The 20,660-nt window shown below is 29.4% G+C and overlaps 2 protein-coding genes across 5 annotated transcripts in view; one reads left to right on the top strand and one right to left on the bottom strand.

Annotated features, from left to right (window-relative positions):
* The window catches only part of LOC117168265 (SEC23-interacting protein), a 47,801-nt gene that overhangs the window by 25,371 nt on the left and 1,770 nt on the right, over positions 1–20,660 (bottom strand). For 2 of the 3 annotated variants that reach the window (XM_033353770.1, XM_033353772.1), the window contains exons 2-4: positions 6,282–6,707; positions 4,737–6,196; positions 55–540 (exon numbers count right to left, since the gene is read on the bottom strand). In XM_033353770.1, coding sequence (XP_033209661.1) covers positions 55–540; positions 4,737–6,196; positions 6,282–6,707 — 2,372 coding nt within the window. Of the gene's footprint in view, positions 1–54; positions 541–4,736; positions 6,197–6,281; positions 6,708–16,891; positions 17,052–20,660 lie in introns of those variants that run through there. The other variant, XM_033353773.1, reaches the window with a different exon arrangement.
* LOC117168267 (flap endonuclease GEN-like) overlaps positions 7,228–20,660 on the top strand; it is a 30,474-nt gene continuing 17,041 nt past the window's right edge. Inside the window, exons 1-12 of one of the 2 annotated variants that reach the window (XM_033353777.1) lie at positions 7,228–7,532; positions 9,308–9,405; positions 11,679–11,782; positions 11,894–12,031; positions 12,918–13,044; positions 14,652–14,894; positions 17,574–17,617; positions 17,700–17,798; positions 17,964–18,370; positions 18,458–18,647; positions 18,763–18,889; positions 18,975–19,148. In XM_033353777.1, coding sequence (XP_033209668.1) covers positions 7,270–7,532; positions 9,308–9,405; positions 11,679–11,782; positions 11,894–12,031; positions 12,918–13,044; positions 14,652–14,894; positions 17,574–17,617; positions 17,700–17,798; positions 17,964–18,370; positions 18,458–18,647; positions 18,763–18,889; positions 18,975–19,148 — 2,014 coding nt within the window. In that variant the 5' untranslated portion in view covers positions 7,228–7,269. The remainder of the gene's footprint in view (positions 7,533–9,307; positions 9,406–11,678; positions 11,783–11,893; positions 12,032–12,917; positions 13,045–14,651; positions 14,895–17,573; positions 17,618–17,699; positions 17,799–17,963; positions 18,371–18,457; positions 18,648–18,762; positions 18,890–18,974; positions 19,149–20,660) is intronic. The other variant, XM_033353776.1, reaches the window with a different exon arrangement.

Here is a 20,660-nt window from a genome sequence, read left to right as displayed (position 1 = left end):
AGGCTAAAAAATAAGTCCTAATACACAAGACAATTGAAATAAACAACTACTCACGGCACTATTTGCCCAGGTCGCAGCAATTTCGGGAGTTGATGTTTCCAAATAGTGGGCTTGAACAGTTGGACTATGGAAGATGATGTACTCTCCATTATTTAAATCGATTTTCCGATTCCAAGAATTGTTAGCGCACGCTTGCTTGAATTCCTCCTCGAATTTGGCAGCTACACTCTCATCATATGGCGTGTACCTGGATTCGGAAGGTCCTTTGTAAAACCAGGAACATCTTCTTACCTCGGAAGGTGCTCCTGGCCAGTAAACAGGAGTTCTTTCACGCCTCAAAATATCTACATCGTAACGACCTCCATCTGTTGCTACTTTCGTTTCTGGGCTGATTTCATTTGAATTGTGTATTTCTTCAAGGTTCAAACTGTCATGCATAGAAAAGGGAATCCATAGAACTTTGGATTCAACCTCCTTTCGGAAAAACCAATGGTGGTATACTGGTCTGTACTGCATTCGCTTTTCTGTTGTTCCGGCAGCCTGAAACGACATTTATATAATACTATACGCGCACCACAGCACGATGGAAACATTTCATTGCCAATTAATAATATACAAACATTAAACAATATTATTATGATTGCAAATTTAAATTGTACAGTGTAATCACTTTAAAAAATTGAGTGGTAATACATTTTAAATGTTCACTTTGTAACATTATTAAATTTAAAATAATGCGACTTTGAATACCTATATTTCTGGCATAATGTTACTTTTACAACAAATGTTTATTCATAGCTTAATTTGGAAAGAGGCTTAGTGAATTGGAAAGATAATTTTTCATTTTTAAGATTGTAAACATAAGAATTTTTAATTTTAAAAACTATTGATTTTATATTGTACCATTTCCACAGTTGATTTAAAAAAGAATAATAATTTTCAACGAAATAATTCATTTTTCGACCAGAAAGATAAATATCGAACTGAAATGGCGAATCTTTCACCAAAAAAATCATTTTTAACAAAGTAGTTCGAATTTCTACCAAGTATTTGAATTTTCAGCCAAAAAGGATTCATTATCAATCAAAAGCTAGAATAGCTCAATTTTAAGTAGAAAAAAAATTTTTTAAAAACGATTTTTCAACTAAAAAAATGCATTGTCAGTTAAAATGACGAATCTTTACCAACAAAAAATTCATTTTTAACAAATTACTTAAGTTTTGAAAGATTTGAATTAAAAAAATTAAAAATTATAAATTTATATGGTACGAATTTTCAACAATTTAAATAAAAAATTTCCTTTTTAAATTTAAAAATGATGCACTTTTAATTTGTATAATTAATTAATATTCAGCATCCATTTCTTTGATTGTATACAATTTTAAGTATTCATGTATTAAGTATTAAATATGTTAAGTATAAAATTATTTATTCAGGGTTTTAGTTCAAAATATTGAAAACTTACTTACTTTGTTAATGTAAATTCAAAACTATGAAATTATGAACATTACAGGTTAAAATAAATGTATTATTTAGCTGGGCATTGGTTTCGAGGATTTCTTTGTCAAATATAAAATACAATTATTTTTACACGATAAAGTTTTGAAAGATTTAAAACTGAAAACAAATAATTTTGCGCCTCGTAGCGTTAATAAATAATAATAATAATAATAATAATAATAGTAATTTTTAAATTAATTTAAAAAGTAATTTAAATGATAAGAAACCAAGAAATAACAAAATAAAAATACATAAAAAATTATTAGAATAATTATTTAGGAATTTCTAATTCTTTTTCTCTTGGGTTTTTAAGAAAATTGTGTCTTATAAAGAAATAAAAGTAAAAAAACAAAATAATATTTTGAGGTTTATAGAAGTATTTATTCTAAACTTTTATCAACATTTTTATTGCAAAATGATGAAATTGTTCTCGACGCGTTGATGGACAATCTAATACATAACACTTCTGTTTGTCACTTGGAATCGGTCGGGGTTTCATGGTTAAATTTTCGATTAAATGAATGTCAATTTCAAAAAATAAAACAAAGGACGCAGGAAAGGAAGTAAGCAGAGGCTGACTGGTACTTTCATTCCAGAAAAATGAGAGTTTCAGAGGAATATAAAAGCATCATTAAATAAGAATAACCGTAGAACGAAACTAACAAACCTCTGATTTGAAATATTTGAAAAGACAAAGAAAAAATTGAATATTGATTCTTATTTCACTAATTACAAACAAAGTGAATAATTTTCCCCCAAACGCGATAAAAAGATTTAATTTTGAAGTTTTTTTAAATTCCATGGATTTTTACTATAGTTTTAATTATTTGAAAATAATTTAGCTGCTCGTTTTAAATTCGAAAAATTTCAATTTTGTATTGCATTTAATTTCAACTCCATTTTTTGCTGAATTCGAATCCTTTTTACTTGAATGCTTATTAATTGACAAGGATTTTTAATTTTAACTATTTTAAAAATAGAAAACTTTGCAGTTATGGATATCAATAAAAGATGAATTCTTTTATTTAGCATTATTTATTCTTGAAGCCATTCACATTGAATATTTTTACATGTGTAACTTATTTATTTTAGCATTGCTCAATTCTAAGCTTGTTTCATTTTTAACGCTTCCAATTTGATATTTTATATTCTTAAATGTGAATAAGTAAAATTGCTGATTTTAAATCTGTTTCAATCTGTTATCATTCACTACTGGACGATATTCAGTTGAAAATATATTGACAATTAGGCTTCTCATTTAAAAGTTATACTTGAAACATTACAAGCATTACAATTGAAATATGAACTGGTTCTTTTGTTAATAATCAAATTACGCATTATTCGACTTCAGATGTTATCGACTTTGAAGTTTAAACCTATGAGTGTTACAAAATTGAAATGGTACAAATGTGAAAGATTTTTTTCAAAAATATTACAAAAGCGTAAAATTTCATATAATCTAAAGCTAACGAAATATATAATAGTTGAAATTAGAACCCATCGCAAAATTGGAAAAAGTTCAAAAATAACAAATTTGTTTGAAAATATAAAAGGCCATTTTTCACAGAATATCCACTCATATTTTTACCAAATTCTTTCTGAAATTAAATCTTGTATAAGGATGAGATTCTTGAGTTTTATATGGGCTAAACTATTTTTGTGGCCACGAGAATTTTTTTCATAACGCTGAATTTTCGCCATTTTTTCGGAAACAATACATGCCTCTTACTCTTTTGTGATATCTTACATCGTTTAAGAGAAAATTCTAAAGTAAAGCATAAAGCTGATATGATATCTTTCTTATATGAGCAGAAACTTTTAAAAAATATTGTAGAAAATAAATAAGATTAGGTTTTCAGAAAACCTTCCTTTGTGTTTTCAAAATTCGAGAAAAAAAATTACAGAAAATTTTCTTCAAAACCCGACCCTTTTTATTTTCAGCGATATATACACATAAATATTTTTTTGTCATTACTAGGAATATAAGGAAGACATCCTATCACTTTATTGCAAGCTAAGCCAATGTTGTGGCCGAGATAACTTTTTTCAAAAAAATGTAATCATTTTTTTATGAACAAATATTGTTTACAGTATTATAGAAGGATAAAATCAAGAAAAAACATAAATATATATTATTATAACATATATATATGTTAATTTTGGACTTTTTTAAATTTTCAGACGGATTTAAAAAGAGGACGGTAAAATTCACCAGGATCCTAAAAAAATTGGATGATTTAAATTACATTAAATACTAAAGAAATTTAGAGAAAAAATGGTGTTTTTAGTAGTTTTCGTGCAAAAGTCAAGTATCGCTGAAAATAAATGTTTTATCTATGATTTTAAAAATCAATATAATTATACTGCTGATGTAATTACAAATACAAAACACTATTTTTGACGAAAAAATTGTTGCAACTTACAAGATATATTTATTTTAACAAAGTTATTTGCAATGGAATTCTTCTTACTATCGCTTCTTACCAATTTTTGGACAAGTGTTCAATTTTCATAAATGATTGCTAATTTTGCCAGGAAGAATATCCTTTACAACTCTAGTGTTTTCAGTTGAAAAAGTAAATTTTTCTATGACAGACATCGTTAAAAGAATTTTTTTAAAAGGCAAATTTTTTGAATGAATAACGATATTTCAAGATTATTTACTAACTTGAAAGAACAAAAACAGTAGATTTGTAGGAAATATTTAGCCCAGAAAAAAGAGCCATGATTTATTAAGATTTAAGTACTTTCAACAAATTAATAAGAAGCGACAGTTTTAATCTTTTTTTATTAAAAAAAAAAGTTTTTTCTTTCATAAGAAATGGCTGATAATAGAATTTCAATCCTTAAAAGACTAAAAAACTTTTTTCAGCGACCTAAGTTTCGGCTCCAGATCTACCTTAAATAAATGTTTTTAATTATCAGCCCTTTGGACTATTTTCCGATTTACCTATTTGTACTTGAAATGCTAAACATGTTAATTTTATCCAATGAACGTAAAGTTTCGAGTACATTTTGAAAGAACAAATAGTATCAATTCCAAAAAAATAGTAGAATTATTGGCATTTTTTTAAAATACATGCCAAAAGTTTCAATAGTGGCATCAGATGGATCCTTGTAAGTATTGTATGTCTTCTAAAACCCATGACTCTTTTCGGACCAGCATACTTCCCCCGTTTTATTTTACTTCTACTTAAAAAGCTTATCTTTACCCTGAATTATTTGCAATGACTCACCAAATTTTCAAGACTCTGCGGCACAGTTCCCTGTGTCACCTTATTCAGCGGATTCACCGATGTTTGAACAGGACTGAGCGTCGCTTTTCCGGTAGGTTCGGGAATCACGCTGCTGATTGTAGGTAGTGAATAATATCCGGAAGTGACGTCCACAGGTGGCAGACAATCACTCAAACTTCCAGCTTCAGTCTTTGGAAATGTAGACGTCCCGAAAGGATCGCTCAGCGGTTTACTGTTTTGATTCGCAAACTGATTTGGATTATAAAACGACGGTGCTGGATGAACAGGCCCTCCGTAAACTGGATTTAAAACAGCAGAATTTGCTTGATCAATGTTCCAACTTGAGTAAGGCACATTTCCAACTGGATCACTCGAGGTACTATTTGAAGTTGAACCCTCAGTATGGAAACTTTGATGCTGAACACTCGCTAGACTAACAGCGAGCAAAGTCGAGGTATTTTGATTTTGATAATCAAGTGGATTGTAAAAAGTAGGGAACTCCGGACCTTCTGCAGGAGGTAATTGATTCAAACTCGAATTTTGATTTGCGTTTCCCTCAGAGAAGAAACTAACTGCTGAGAATGTCGATGAAGGATTTACATTAGGATCTTTTCCGTCAACTCCTGATAGAGGAATTTCAGAAAGCGGGGCGTTTAAATCTATTTCCGTGAGAGGCTCAACTGTCTTTTCACGATTCTGATTCCCATCAAAGTTACCAACCGTCTTCTTCAATTCCCTTGGCTCCTCGGGGGTTTTCGTCTCTTTCAAAAGAATTTGTGATGTAATGTCCGAAACTTCTGACGAAAAATCGTTAAGCTTCTGGGTTAGAAATTCCTCTTCTTGTTCAGCGATGAAATTCTCTAATTTTTGCGAGACTTTCGCAGCGGAAATGGGAGTGAAGGTTTTTTCATCAGTGGTAATGGTAGGAGGTTCCTTCCTTTCTTCAGTGTGTATCGAATTAAAAGCAGAGGCAGGATAACTAATCCCAGTGCCTGAAAATCCAAAAGAAGATTGTTTTTCGTAAGCACTAAAACCCGGATAACTTGTTGCTGCTGGTGTATTTTGCGGGGTCAGAGTTTCCGGAAATCGTCCAGGAATATTTTCAGGTGAAGAAGCGAAAGAACCAATTCTAGGCGGAGCGTTTAAAGAATAAGTTGGAGTTTGATTAAAAGTTTGAAGGTTCGCTGTTGAACTGAAAGGTGTGACTACTGGACTATTGCTGAAGGGACTTTGAATAGAACTTCCAGGTCCTGAAGAAGGTCCCGTGCTAACTTGATGACTGTAGTTTTCAGTTTGAACTGGTACATTCGGATTTAAAAAATGAGGAGGCAAGGCGCTCGTTTGTGGTGAAAAGGGTTGAGAAGATGGCACTTGATATTGTTTCGGGGCACTAGAAGTTAAATCCGGAGGTGGTGCGTATTTTAGACGCCTCTGATTGCCAAGTCGATAAGAGCCTGGCCCTAAAAAATAATTAAAACAACGAATTAAATAATTTGATCCATGACAGGGTTTAAAAGGGCAGAATTAGAAAATAAAAAAACTCACCACCACTTGGAGGTAAAGTTGTAGGTGGTGGCACTTGCTGAGGTGGAGCTGGACTCGATTCGAAAGGACTCGGCTGAGTTGATAAATGGGAATCGTAAGGGTTGGTAGCTAAAAAAGATCGAGGTCCAGATGGAGAACCATAAGGATTTTGTAGATAAGGGTCCACATATTGTGCTTCTTGGGGTTCCTGATATTCCTGTGCTTTGTGACTCTCTCCCTTAATCGCTGATAATGACAAATTCGGCAGTGACGATAAAATAGAGGTAAAATATCCTTGTTTTTGCGGTTGGTTGTTTGACTCCTTAGATACCTCTGGAAGAGAAGTTGGAACAAGCGGGTTCCCACTTGTATAATCCACTGTTGCGTTTATAGTTGCTGGTGATGGATTAATCAAATTCGGTCCTGAAAGTCCTTCCAGTTCGGCATCTGCAAATAAATGAAATAATTCGTAGAAAACCTCGCAGAGAACATACTCTAGAACAATTTTGTAATTTAAAACGAAGCCTATTCAGTAGGAAATCCTAATCTGGGGAAACACTGTGACCTAAATTCTCGAAAGAACTATTCATCTAACGTCAATATTGAACCGGAAGTTCTTGGGACATATTTCCAGAAGACACTGGTCTGATAAAATGTGAATGTAAAAAACTCGACCTTATACCTACAGAAGACCCGTCTAGGAAAAAGAAGGCCTTACGTCAAGACAAAATCATAACAGGATGCGATATTAGGCATCTTTTGTGAATTTGTCTTTCCTCTCCCTTTTTAAATTCGGCTTACGTACAAGTTACACATTACAATCTTGTACACGTAACTACACAAAGAAAAGAAAGACCAATTGTGCAATGGAATTCGTCGACACCCAGGTTCACCTTTCCGTCAAAGAGTCGTAATGTGACGCGTGCTGTCTTTTGTAAACTCAACTAGTCTTATAAGTACGAGCTCATCACCTACAATCAGTCAGTTCGGTTTTCAAGAAAGGTTCGCGATGTTGGTTCGAATAGTAAATTGGTTTTTCTTCGGTTTGTGCGTGACAGTGTCCACTCTTCAGGGTGAAAATGCGCCTGTTGATGAAACGGACTATTGGGGTTTGAGAACATTTTCCGATGAGCAAATTCCTTTCTTGCAAAATTATAGAAATAAGAGAGATGTGTCTGTTAAGAAATTATCTAGATTTGATTCACTTGCTGATCAAGATTCTGGTGTTCAAGAACTTAGTGAATTCTTCGTGGGGAACATAAAATGCACGAGGTTTGTGTCTTTTTTTACCTTAAAAAATAAACGTTTAATTTTCTTCTGACTTTAATTATTGAAATATTTCATTACAAAATATTTTCTGATTGAATTATTCCAAACCGGAGACTTTTAATTTCATGTATCCTAATTCAATAACTTACTCAATAACATTTACTAACAGTGCTTCAAATTGTACAATTTTTCATGGAAAGTTTAAAAATTTGATTATTAAAAAAATGCTTAAAATTATACTTTTAAATTAAAACAGTTGAACGCTGAATAATTTCAGATTCCAATACGACAAAATTCGACAAATTCTAATGGGAGTCGTTCAAAATTTTAGGTACAATTCAAAAGTTGTGATTGAAAGCGTATTAGATCGAACTTTTTGAAATTAAAAATGGAATAATTGGGAATTAAACATTTTTTAATAAAAATTTCACAATGAAATAATTTACATTTTAAACCGCTGCCAATTTCTAAATTGTAGACAAGATCGTTTAAGAATTAGAAAAGTACACATATTATCTTGTCATACAACTGTTTCAACCTATAAAATGAAAATCAAAAATTGCAATATAATAAGAACATTTTTTAAATCTTTGAAATTCACAGATATCACTTATATTGAGTCGATTGTAAATAAAATTTAATAATGTTCACTCTTTTTGCATTACATTTTTTATCAAATATCCGGGAACGCTCTATATTAATGTATCATACTATAAAATGAGAGAATTCGTTAAAACAATAAAAACAAAATCAAATAAAACATGAAAATAGTCATTTTCTCCATATTTTTAAATATTTCTAGTGGCGATGCATATTTTGGATCCTTTTGTTTGTTTTATGGTAGTCGGATGTCCTGACACGCGATCTTTAGCTACATATAAAATTTATATCCATTGCAAATGCATCCGTTAAACTCTTTAAGTTTTATCTATTCATACTATCTTGGATTACTATTCATTTTAAAAAAATATTATAGGCGGTTTTGAAATTTTTTATTTTCCAAAATCTTGTTATCTAAAATTTTCAACTTTTTGGCAATCTCGCGTAAACATTGACAATTTTATAAATTAAAAACCATTATAATTAACCATTTTGAATGGGAAATATTTAAAATGGAATACTTATGAATAATCCTAGAATATACTTTAATTTCAAATTTGAAGCCTTGATAATTTAACCATTTAAAATATACCCTAAAAAACTTAATTTAAAACTAAATACGAGATTCAATATTTTTTCTTCTAAGTATACTTTTTTTGAACTAAGAAAAATTTGAAAAAATTTACAGAATTTCAAAATCTAATTCCCTCTTACTTTAAATTATTAATTTTAAAGTGCAAATAGATTTGAGCTTCAAATCAATATCAGACTTTGACTTTTAATTTTCTGACGTTTACGACGTTTTAGTTTCAATACCTTCCTCGGTTTTGTTTTAACAACTTTCTATTTTGAGCAGCCGGTACATCGTAAATAAATTACTCTATATACGAATGAAGTTTTGGAACAAAAACCTCATCTGGGCATAATGAAAACACAATTTGAATAATTCCTATTTTGCGTCAGACTTTAAAATAAATATATCAATTTAATTATCAACAATAACTTTAGGAAAAAAACAATCTGCAAAATTTTTGTATTTGAAAGAAAAGAAAATCCTAAAATATAAAAAAAATAGCAAAATAAATCATTCTAAATAATATTCTAGTTTCTTCCCTCAAAGTTTACTAAGATAAAAAATTCCAATTTTAATTCATCAAAAATCATATGTTCTAATTAAGGTCCTGTGTCGAGAGAAAAACTACGAAGATGTCAGAAGAAGGAACCTATCGCCTTTTGAATCTCGTTTGGACATTTTCCAATGGAGAGAACAAGACAGGTAAAACGATACAATAGCAGAATATCTGATCGATAAAAAAGCTAAAAGAGTTTTTACGATAATAAAAAATAGAATTCTCAGATTACTCCATAAGATTATAAAGTTCCTAACTATAGGGTAAACATTTTGAACCAACTAGAAAAAAGAGAATAATTCTACAATAACATTAAAAACCCTGATAGCCTCAGAAAGAAGTGTTGCATTTTGCAAAAGATAAACATATTATGAAAAATCTACTTGAGCATAAATGTTTGATTACTTCGGGTGCTCGGTTCAATATAATTGACGTAAATGTCATTCACATAAGGCTGTTACACTATCATAATATGACGTTAATAATCACTCTCTTCATATGTATCTGTAAATAACATAAATATAACAAATAGCCTTCCACTTTGCCAAGATAGTGGCATTGAGTTTTAATGTTAGGAATTAATTTTCTTATCTGCTCTCTGAGTCGGGTGGGTCAGCTTCCTTTGAAGATAACGAAGTTTTTTTGGAAATGCAATATTCTAATATTGGAAAACGCGTCATTTCCAATTACTCACCGCTTTTGCGACATTGCGTGAATATAATTTTTAGTGGCCGCTTTCAGTTTGTTATTTCCTGAGGTTTTAAAAATTTTTAACAAAATGTAGATTTTTAAATATTTCAAAAAAAAAAGAACTTTTTAAACATTTTGAAATTTTGAAAATATTTCAAAACATTTGAAATTCAAAGATTTTTGCAGATTTAGAACAAAAAATTAGAATCTTTTGAAATATTTTAGTTTCGAAAAGATTAAAAAAATTAAGATTCCTAAACAAATTTAAAATTATTTTTATTTTTTAAATTTATTTTAAAAGAATATTTAAAAAGATTGCTGAAGATATTTTCAGAGTTGTCAGAGAAGAATCTGGAAGGTTCTAAGGCTCGCACCTCTTTTAATTTTGCATAGATTTTTGCTAATTTCGAACCAAAAAATTAGAAGCTTTTTAATAACTTTGAAAGGTTTTAAGAGCATAACAAATTTTATTAACATTCCTAGGAATTTTTTAAAATAATTTTCATTTTTAAATGTTTTTTAAAGAGATTTTTAAAAGGATTTCAAAACATATTTAAAAATAGGACGATTGAAAGGTAAATAGTATTTTCGACGCTGTAAACTTCCCGAAAAAGAAACTATTCCAAATAGAAAAATCCAAAAATTAATTATATTTCGACAATTTAAAATTCACAAATTGTAAAATTCTTAAGAGTTTATAATATTACCGAATATGAAAGATCCCGAATCTAAACAATTTTAGAATTGATTAAACGATAAATAAATAATAAAGTATAAAATATTGTCATCAAATGAAAGCACTGTATTTGCCTTCTTATTATTTAATTAGTCAACCACTTTTTTATCGATTGGACTAGGAAATTTCATAATTAGAGAATTTCTCTGTATTGGTAATTTTGCAATATCGGATATTTTAAAATGCCAAAAAAAAATCTAGATGGAGGCCATTTTTGTAATTTTCAAATATTATTCAAATATTTGGGAATAATACGAGTCAGTTTAAAAGATATTTAGGAATTTTAGAAGTTTTAAGAGGTTAAACATATTTTAAAGCTTTGAAAGATTCCCATAAAATGTATAAAATATCTTTAAATTTCTTGCAAACTTTTAAAAGACTAAATGTATTTTAAACTGACTCGAATTTTTGTCATAAAATTTGGTAAAATAATGTTAAATAAAAAAATGTCCTTCGAAATTTTACAGATTCTTTTGCGACATATCTGAAACTTTTAGAAATCTTTTTGAATTTTGTCAAGAAACTTGGGAATATTATATCTATATAACTGATAATACTTTCCTAAAATCTAAATTAGAACAAAATAAGCCACAGATTAGTCAGTTTTATATATTTTTTAAATATTATAAAATTTTCTTTTCTAACCTTTTATTAAAAGTTTCATTGTTTTAACTTATTTTACGATCTGGGCTTTCCTTTCTACAACACTACCTCTATTTTTAGTACCTCTTCAGAGTCAGTCTAGGCACCAAGCATACCTTTGTTTACCTATTAGTTGTCAAGGCATTACAAATTATTATCAATTATCCACAGCCAAAAAATTTGTTTTACAACTATTAACTACTCATTGATCTTAAGACTTTTAACGCCTTTCTTACAAGAAATACGCTATGATAAGAATATAAAATTTCTGATCTTTCAAATTCACAACACATTAAGTTATTTTCAATGTATAGATGCCTAAAAGTTCTAATCTTCAAAATAAATTTTCAGCCAGTGTCTCAACTCCCATCGTTGACAATATTCCAACACCACAACATGTTAAAAAAAAAGAGCAATCATCGACGAACTCAGCACTAACCGAGAAAAGATGCGAGGTAGTGGAAAAACCAAATATTCCTGAATAGAATAGAAGAGCTAACTCAATTTCATAATCAAAAGTAGTTCAAAGAAGAAATAATTCACACCTACAATTTATTATCTTTCAGCTTTACCTCGTTGTGGATTGCGACATTCCTAAAACTAGAGAAAGTTCTTTGAACAAAGAAGAAAAGAAGTTTATCGAAGACCTATATCCAAGCTTTAAAAGCCTCGCAAACACTGCCGGAAAATCTGATAAATCTAATGTAAGTATTATTTGATTGACGGAAAGCAAATTTCATTTTGTTTTCTAACTTATAATAAAAAATATATAAATAAATTCATTTCTACTCGCGTAAACAAACGATAAGCTTAATTCCCAGAAAGGTTGTGCAAGAAAGAGAAGACCCTTGTCGAATTGCAAGAGTGCTTGTTTTCTATTGCCAACTCGATCAGACTCATTTTTCTAGGCGGTCAAACGAATGACGTACGAATCCACAAATCACTTTGATTAATTTCACAACCGATAACTCAAGAGAGCCAAGTTGTTTTTTGTTTATTTATTAAGGAGCCAGTGTCGACTTAATGTGACTACATTTTTTAAAGAATGTACCCATTTCTTTTCTAAAATATCTAAATTCCATTTTGACGATTTATTCCATTGAAATCAACCATACGAAATTAAGAAATATTTATTTGAATAATTTTAATAAACCTTCAATAATGCACAAGTTCATGGTAAAAGTTTCAAATTCAACCACTTTGAATTGCAGCTTTAGAAATACTGAGCACTGTAAAGTACAATTTAAAATTGTTGGTGCTTAAAATTGTGCAACTGTGAATTGGAAAATTTGAAAAATATAACAAACATTTCCCCAGAAAATCAAACACGTTTTAATAAGAAAGGTTGAAAATAAAAAAAAAGCGATAAAAAGAAACTCTCTCAATTGTACAACTTGAAAATAAAAAAAAGAATGCTAAAGAATTTCAAATGAAGAACTATAAACTTTTTTTGAAATTTTAGTCTTTAAAACTAATGAATTCAAGCATAGAAAAACTACAGAGCACTTAGTAACGTTCAAAACTAAAAAAAAAACTTTGATTACTTTTCATTCAAAACATTTACTGAAATATAATTACATTTTTTTATAGGACATACTCGTGCAGAAACATGATTCGGAGAATACAGAAACTAAGTTCCACGTGAAAAATTCTGTAGAAAGACTAAGCATCATCATTTTGGGAAATATCTCAAAAATCGACCTGGAAATTCCAACAGGTAATCGAAATTTTCAAGAAATTTGACTAACAATATGTCACTTCATTAAAAAAATATATTAAATACAATAAATATTCAGTCAACTGTTTCTAATTTTAAACAATCGATACAAATTTATATACGCAATTCAAATTCTATGAACAGAATTATATTATAATCATTGCATTGATACGATTTCCTTCAAATACAACGTTATACGAAATAGTCTGTGTCTATATATAATTCTATCGACTGCACATACGTAGATATATTTAAATGAGAATCTGGCAAATGCTGAAGAAAATCCACGCGTTCTTATCGTGTCGGAATTGACATTTTTTATAGAAATTATATTTTATTTGTTTATTTTTGAAATTAAAACCCAGTTCTTTTCTGGATCAGATACTTGAAATAATAACATAACAAATCTAAGTTCACTTCTCTAGATCCTCAATATAATGACACCTGTGAAACCATAAATTATGAGATAATTTTTTTACGAAATCGGTGAGTAATGGAAATCCGAAAATTCATCAAGCCTTCCCCAAATGATGTCACTTCGCCAAAGAATAAAAATGAACGAAATTACAAGAACGGTTGATTTTCTACCTTGACTGAAAAATAATTTGTCTAATAATACAAAAATAATTCGAATAGACCAAATAAAAATAAAGTGGCCTAGAGAAGGTTAAATTTCGAAACAATAGGAACAAAGCTTCCTTCTTTCTAGTTTTCAAAATTTAAAAACACCATGAATATTTCAATGAATGCTCTTAGAAACGAACAATCAACTCTATTTCCTAATTTTATTTCCCATAAAGCTAAATTAGATTTCAAGAATATGGTACCTTTTCTCGATTCTTATTTACCGAGCACACCATTGACTCACTTGGAGATAAAAAAATGCTAAAACATCGGCTTGTTTTTAGACTTACGTAATTGAGTACACATAATCTTTTTCCATGAGATATTGAAATGCACACAACTCCTACCTCTTTTTAAATTATAAAGAGGATTCGGAGTATCGATCTATCACTTGTTCCATTTTCACGAAAGGATTCAGTGTCTGAAAGCAGTTTTGCACAATGACAGTTGATTTTCAATAATAATAAAAACACATGACCATGGGCAAAATGACACGTCATCCTACCGCTTTAATTTCAAGTTACCTATACATTTCTACATTTGTACATTTCTCTACACTAAGAGATCCAAGTTTATAATGTTTCATAACTCTTTTTTCATCCTCTGCGTTTTAATTTTGGGAATAACGTGTCATTGAAAGAATTTTTCGTATAGCAATACTCAATTTTAGAAAAAATACATAGAACTTCAAAATAGATTGTATAAGTTTCATATAATTGTATTAAAGTTTCACATACTTGTATTAAAAATTACACAATTGTATTGAAGTTTCATTTATTTTATCTATAATTTATTATTTATAATATAAAAAAATCGCTTAATGACACGTTAATAATCAAACTGAAACGCTGCAGAACGTAAAGCATTAAAACGTAGTTATGACACTTTGAAGACTTGGATCTCTCCGGAAGAATGTGGAATTTAGAGAGATGAAGGAATTTAGAATTTGAGTTATTAAAAATAAATGATTATTTACTTTCTAGCTGACCAAGAAACACCATTGGGTTGGAATAAAACGATGGATACACCAGATCTGATGCTTTCCTTGACGCGCATGTCAGAAACTATGGGGGTACGACTGAATGCGCGCAACCCTCCATCAGGCGGGTGGTGTCTGAAGCTCACACCAGTGGAAGGTTCAAATTATCGTTTTATGATAGCAACAAAGATCAATGATTCAAAAAGAGAAGACAAAACTGGTTTCGACGGAGATGAATCCAGCAAAGGTAAGTTTTATTGTAAAATCCAGGCCCAATTTCCAAAGTTGAAAGAACATCAAAAATTGATAATTAGAAAATTGATAAGTAACTTTTTTGTATTTTATTCTGAGCCAATCTATTCAGATTATTACATTTTTCAAATAGGAAGAGTAACAACCCAAAAATCGACATATTTGTTAAAATTACTAATTCAAAAACGACCTTTAATCAATATTTAAACAAAACATAGATACATATCTTTTAAATTTTCTTTAAGATCGAAATGAAATCTACTTTCAAATAAACCATTTTATGAACCAGAATTAAAAGACAAAAAAGCTCACAATGAAAAATTATATTTCCAACTACCTTCTTTCCGGCTCATTAGAAGTAAATAGATAACAAAAGAAAAAAGAAGGTAGTTGGAAATCTAATTCTGATTTTGGTACGTAAAATGCTTTTCCCAATAAAGTACAAAATAGGCCCCTTCGTTAATTACGAAAAACTAATTTCCGGAAGAATAAAATTTTATAGTGCCATGTCTTTATTGCAAAACCACTTTAAATTCTCATTCGCGAAAGTGTAGTTCTGCTATTTAACGGTCGAAGTTAACGGCCTTTTACAATCGTAAATCGGTAACTTAGTTGCCGCAATAAAATTGTAACTATGCTTTACTTTTAATTCTTTAATAATTAAATGTTTATTTAAAACAAGCTCCAAAATTTTCTCCCCCGATTTCCTTGCGATTTTTTAATGCTTGAGAGGATTGCTACAGATAATAGAAAATCAGCTTACATATTTTTTGTAAGAACCTTGAAAAATTGGGGAATTTTACTGCTTTTTGTGATTACAATTTTCATTGTACAAATCCATAAAAAATACAGATTTATTAATCAGACCTTAATGAACTCCAGAATAATTAATATAAAAAAAAATTATGTTTGTATAATTAATTTCTTTTTAATTGAAAATCATTCCAAGCTGATAGAACTCTATAGATCTATACACAAAATGTTGAAAAATGTTAATACTTTTCAAGTGAAAGGCCAGAAATATGTTACGAGACAAATAAAAGGCTCAAAAATGAAAAATGACCATTTTTTCAAATTGTCAGAATTTTTAAAGAAATTATGTTGTCTTAAATCACTGGAAATCTAATAGCGTAAAAAATAATTTTTCAACATAAAATATTTTTAAAAATTAATTAAACAATTTTTGTGTGAACAATTTGTTTTAAAATATCCTATTGAGCTAAGAAACTAACATAATGTCTATACGTAGTATAAATAAACAACTACATGGTATAGAATTTATACTCATACTATATAAATATAACAAATTTGGTGAAACAAAAAATGATCTAATACATGTTTAAATAATGTAAAAATTAATTTTTGTACAGTACAACGTGCGGTCGAATTTCAGGGCATTTTCAGCCATTAAAACGTGTTTTGAAAAAAAGACACTTGCATGGTTATGTCGTAACATCCTTCATTTACATTTTCATAAATATTTTAAGTAGCAGCCAAATTTGATAGACTAATGGCAAAGCATTCAAGATTTTTAAAAATGATTCAGATCTTGTCCAACACAGAAAATTAATCCCATTTAGATTCGAGAAATCCATTATGTTATTGCTAAAGAGTAATTTTTGTTACGAAATGTTACCAATAATTAAACATGACAAAATGAAAACAGATATATTTTTTAAATATATAACTGGATGCTTCTTACAATGTCAGCAGATATGTCTTCTGACAAATTGCATCAATTAATTTGTATCAAATTATTTTCACTAAAGGTTCTCTTTGATTAGATTTCGTTTTGTTTATTTTCTGTTTCTTAATTTGTTCGCTTTCTTTTCTTCGTTTTCTTGTTCTGTGTTTGAACACAATATACTACAAAAAATAATTCTTCGAATCTAAAACTTTTGAAGTTTGCAAAAGTACTGGGTAGATTTGAAATTAGGTTCTTAATACTTTTTTTAAGTTATACAAAATAAAGTACTCGTAAAAGAACGTTACACTCTTTCATCCAGCATTTTGCGAAGTTTCGAAGATAATGTAGTTCACGCTCAACTGTCAATCGCGTTAAACAAAGAATTTATGATTCTGAAACATTTATTTGATTATTCGGAACGCGGGAAGTTCTTCATTGAACGAAAACCGACAAGTAACTGGCGAGATCTTGGCTCTTGGCCCACTGAACGAACACGTCTTGTTATGCGAAGTAGAATTGCCCTTTGGCCACTGCTATGCTCACAAAGATGACGTACTGCAATTCGCTACATTCTAACGAAGGCTAAAACAAAATATTTTCAAAAATCCTCCCCTCCCCAGAATATTCTGAAACTCTCCTTATTTTAGTTCTCTTGATACTCATTTAAATCTGAAAATGATTAATTACTCTTGATGGAAATAATTTCAAAATCTCATTCTTTATGATGTGACATTTTACCACTGCCCATAACTTGCTTAGTTTTTTTATTTTTACCGACCCCAACCAATCCCTTGTGTACCATATTGCCTTAAACCTGTTCTTGAGTGAAAGATTCCAGTAAAAAAAAACGATTTTAAATTTCTTATGAGTCCTTTCCTCTAAAATATGTGTCTACATTTGAAATTATTCAGGAGAACAAAAAATATTCAAAAGAAAAAAATCTCTTTAGAAGTCAAGGATAATTTACAATTTTAATGTCTTTTTCAGAATTGAGAAAGGATGAGCTTGTGCAACAACGTAAAGTCAATCAGGTGAGTAAAATCTGCAAATGGTTTGGACAGAGAAGTTTCACGACAAGTTATTTGAAATTTTATTTGAAAATTCCCCTTCCAGAAAGTAGTTGATAATCCGTCGATATCTGATAGAATCGACGATAATTCTGAAAATATGGAAAACCAAGCACTTAATTGGAAAACACTAAACGCAAACAAGGTAATATTTTTGGGAATACATATCTCCGATCGATCTGATATAATAAAAGTAAAAGCAAATATCAGCAAAAAATAAAACACTTTAAGATAAAATACATTTTTGAAAGGATATCAAAAACAGACTCTACCAAACGAAGTTAAAACCTTATTTTGTAATCTATTTTAGAAACAATCGTCCCAAGACATTTTTATGCCATCAAAGGAGCGCGACACCAGAGAATTATCTGAAGCAACAAACCTGAATTCAAGAATCGCCATGTCCGAAATAGATTACTTAAATGCAGAAAGTAATCCCAATAATTTTATGAAAATAATGAACACTCCACAAATAGAAGAAAGGAAATTTAGCGAAGCTTTTGAGCTCGAAGATCTTACCAAGGATTCGACTGACAATTTTCTTCGAAAGAAAAGTGTTACTATCGATGTGAATCCTGATAGTGAACTGATAATCAGACCTGGTACCGGAAGAGTTAGAATAGCCTTTGACGTTAGAAACAATCAGATGTTAACAACGAAGATTTGTTACACAGCCAGGGGTTCACCTTTAGGACCGGTGGAATTATATCCCTCGGTGTAAGTATTTCATTTTGGAAAATGTCTTCTTTGAAATAGAATGAAACTAAATTTTTTTTAAACTAATAATTTTATTAAATTCCAAAGTCCCAGAGACGGATATTGCAACGTGGTTGGTCCTGGACAAACAAGTCAAGTTGCGGTCGAATTAGTGGTACCAAATGGAATTTCAGACACTGTTAATACAGTAATTCTAACAGCTCAGGTCTTTGGATTTAGCGGATTTGATATTGTTGAAAAATCAGCTTATTTATATATCCAAAATACAAACTCTAGAGTAAGTAAAGTATTCAAAACTAGAATTAAATTTTTTAAATATAATAAATCATTTTTTACCCAAATCTGACCAAAAAATGAACAAGAATTCAGCATTAATTAATAATTGTGATTAGAAAACTGATGATAAAAGCCCAACTATACGTTACTACTTCAACAACAACTGCAACGGACGTTTGAAAGAAGACCGATGTTCAAAGAGTATTTGGAGCGTAGACATAACTGTACAAGATGTCGATGCAGGTAGTTCTTTTTTCTCAGTAAAGTAAAACAAAGATATCTAAACATTTAATGAATTTCCTCCTGAGCTATTTTTTTCTTTACACAGGACTTAAAGTAGTATCTACGTCTCCATCTGGAATTACAGCTCAAGCAGATTACGTTACTGGAACAACAAATCCGGTCACATTCTTTTATTATGCAACCTGTTGTCATCAAACTGTTGATATATCTGCAGTTGACATGTATGGAAATTATAATAATCAAAGGATTGACGTTACAGGTAACTAGAAAGTTTTCTGTAGTATTCATCCTTTCAATTCACAGACAAACATTTGCATCAGAAATATTCAGGGTGGACGCTTTAATCAAGGAAAAAATTCCCGGTTCGCGATCATTTTTCACGGTCATTTCAATTAAAAAATTCAAACTGAAAATGTTTCATTTGAAGTAATCAATGCTGAAATTCTAATTAAAACAGTAAACGTGGAACTATTTTGAATTTTAACCTTCAGAATTTAAAATCAGAAATTGTTTTTATTCAAACGCTTAATAACTTACACGTATGAAATGGAGACTTTTAACAATTTTAAATTAAATGCCGCTAACCTGCAAAGATTCATATTTTAACTTTTTAAACTCAACCAGTTCAAAGACTTCTGGTTAAAAAGTGTAAATCCACACTATCATTTCCTATGCACTAATTTGAAAAATTGAGAATTTTTTAGTTAAATTATTGTTATTTTATGTCATTTTAAATTTAAAATTGTCAATTGTTTTTTACACATCGAAATTCAATAATTTTTATAACAAATTAAAAATGGAAAAAATTAGAATTTTAACATTCAAAAATTAAATTAACACTGAAATTTCAACGATTCAAGACTAATTCAAACAATTCAGTTTCAAATTGTACAGTTTTTAATATTTCATTTATAATTTCTCCTTTTAAATGAACAGTGAAATATTTATAAATATAAACAAATTGTTCTTTTTTTAATTAAAACATTTCAAATTAAAGGTGTTTTAAATGGAATATTTTAGACGGAAACAATATTTACATAGGTCTGGCAATTGAATAAAAACGTTTAATTATGAATCTACTGTTTTGAAATTGATCTAAAATTGAAAAAAATTTCAGTGAGACGTTTCCATTTGTTTAACTATTAAGGCTTCTGAATTGTAACAGTTCAATTTTTAACTTTAAAATCGGTAAATTTTTTAGTTTTGAAAAAATTCAGAATTATCTGGTAAAATGGATTTTTGTTCAATTAATAAACTTAAGACGTTTTTTATTAGAAAATTTCAATTTCAAACGCTTTTAATTTTTCAATAAAGAGATAATCAGAATTAGGACATTTTTAAATCATATAAATTCCCCATCTGAGTCAATTCGATAACTATTAATTTTCCAGAACGTTATTTGTCAATGGCACCCCGTTACCGAAAAAATATACTTATTAACTATTTTATGGACTGGAATGTTTATTAAATTCTTGTTTAAAAATATATAAATATTAAATTTGTCACACAATATAAACAATTTAGTTTACAACAATTAAAAATTGAAGAAAATTAAAAATCGAATTTTCAACTGCTAAAAATATAACGATTGAAAATTCAGTTCAATTTTTGGAAATTCAAAAGTTAATTTTATATTAAAAACGAGTGTTCAGAATGTTATTCGCCTAATTTTACATACAAATTTATTAAATAAACATTTCAATGCATAATGAATTTTGTTCGAAGAAAAGTCGATTCATTCCTAAACGGGTCGCTATTGGCAAATAACGTT

This window comes from Belonocnema kinseyi, chromosome 2 (genome assembly GCF_010883055.1).
Source record: "Belonocnema kinseyi isolate 2016_QV_RU_SX_M_011 chromosome 2, B_treatae_v1, whole genome shotgun sequence".
In the NCBI taxonomy this organism is placed as follows: domain Eukaryota; kingdom Metazoa; phylum Arthropoda; class Insecta; order Hymenoptera; family Cynipidae; genus Belonocnema; species Belonocnema kinseyi.
This window is presented reverse-complemented; position numbering and strand designations above follow the sequence as displayed.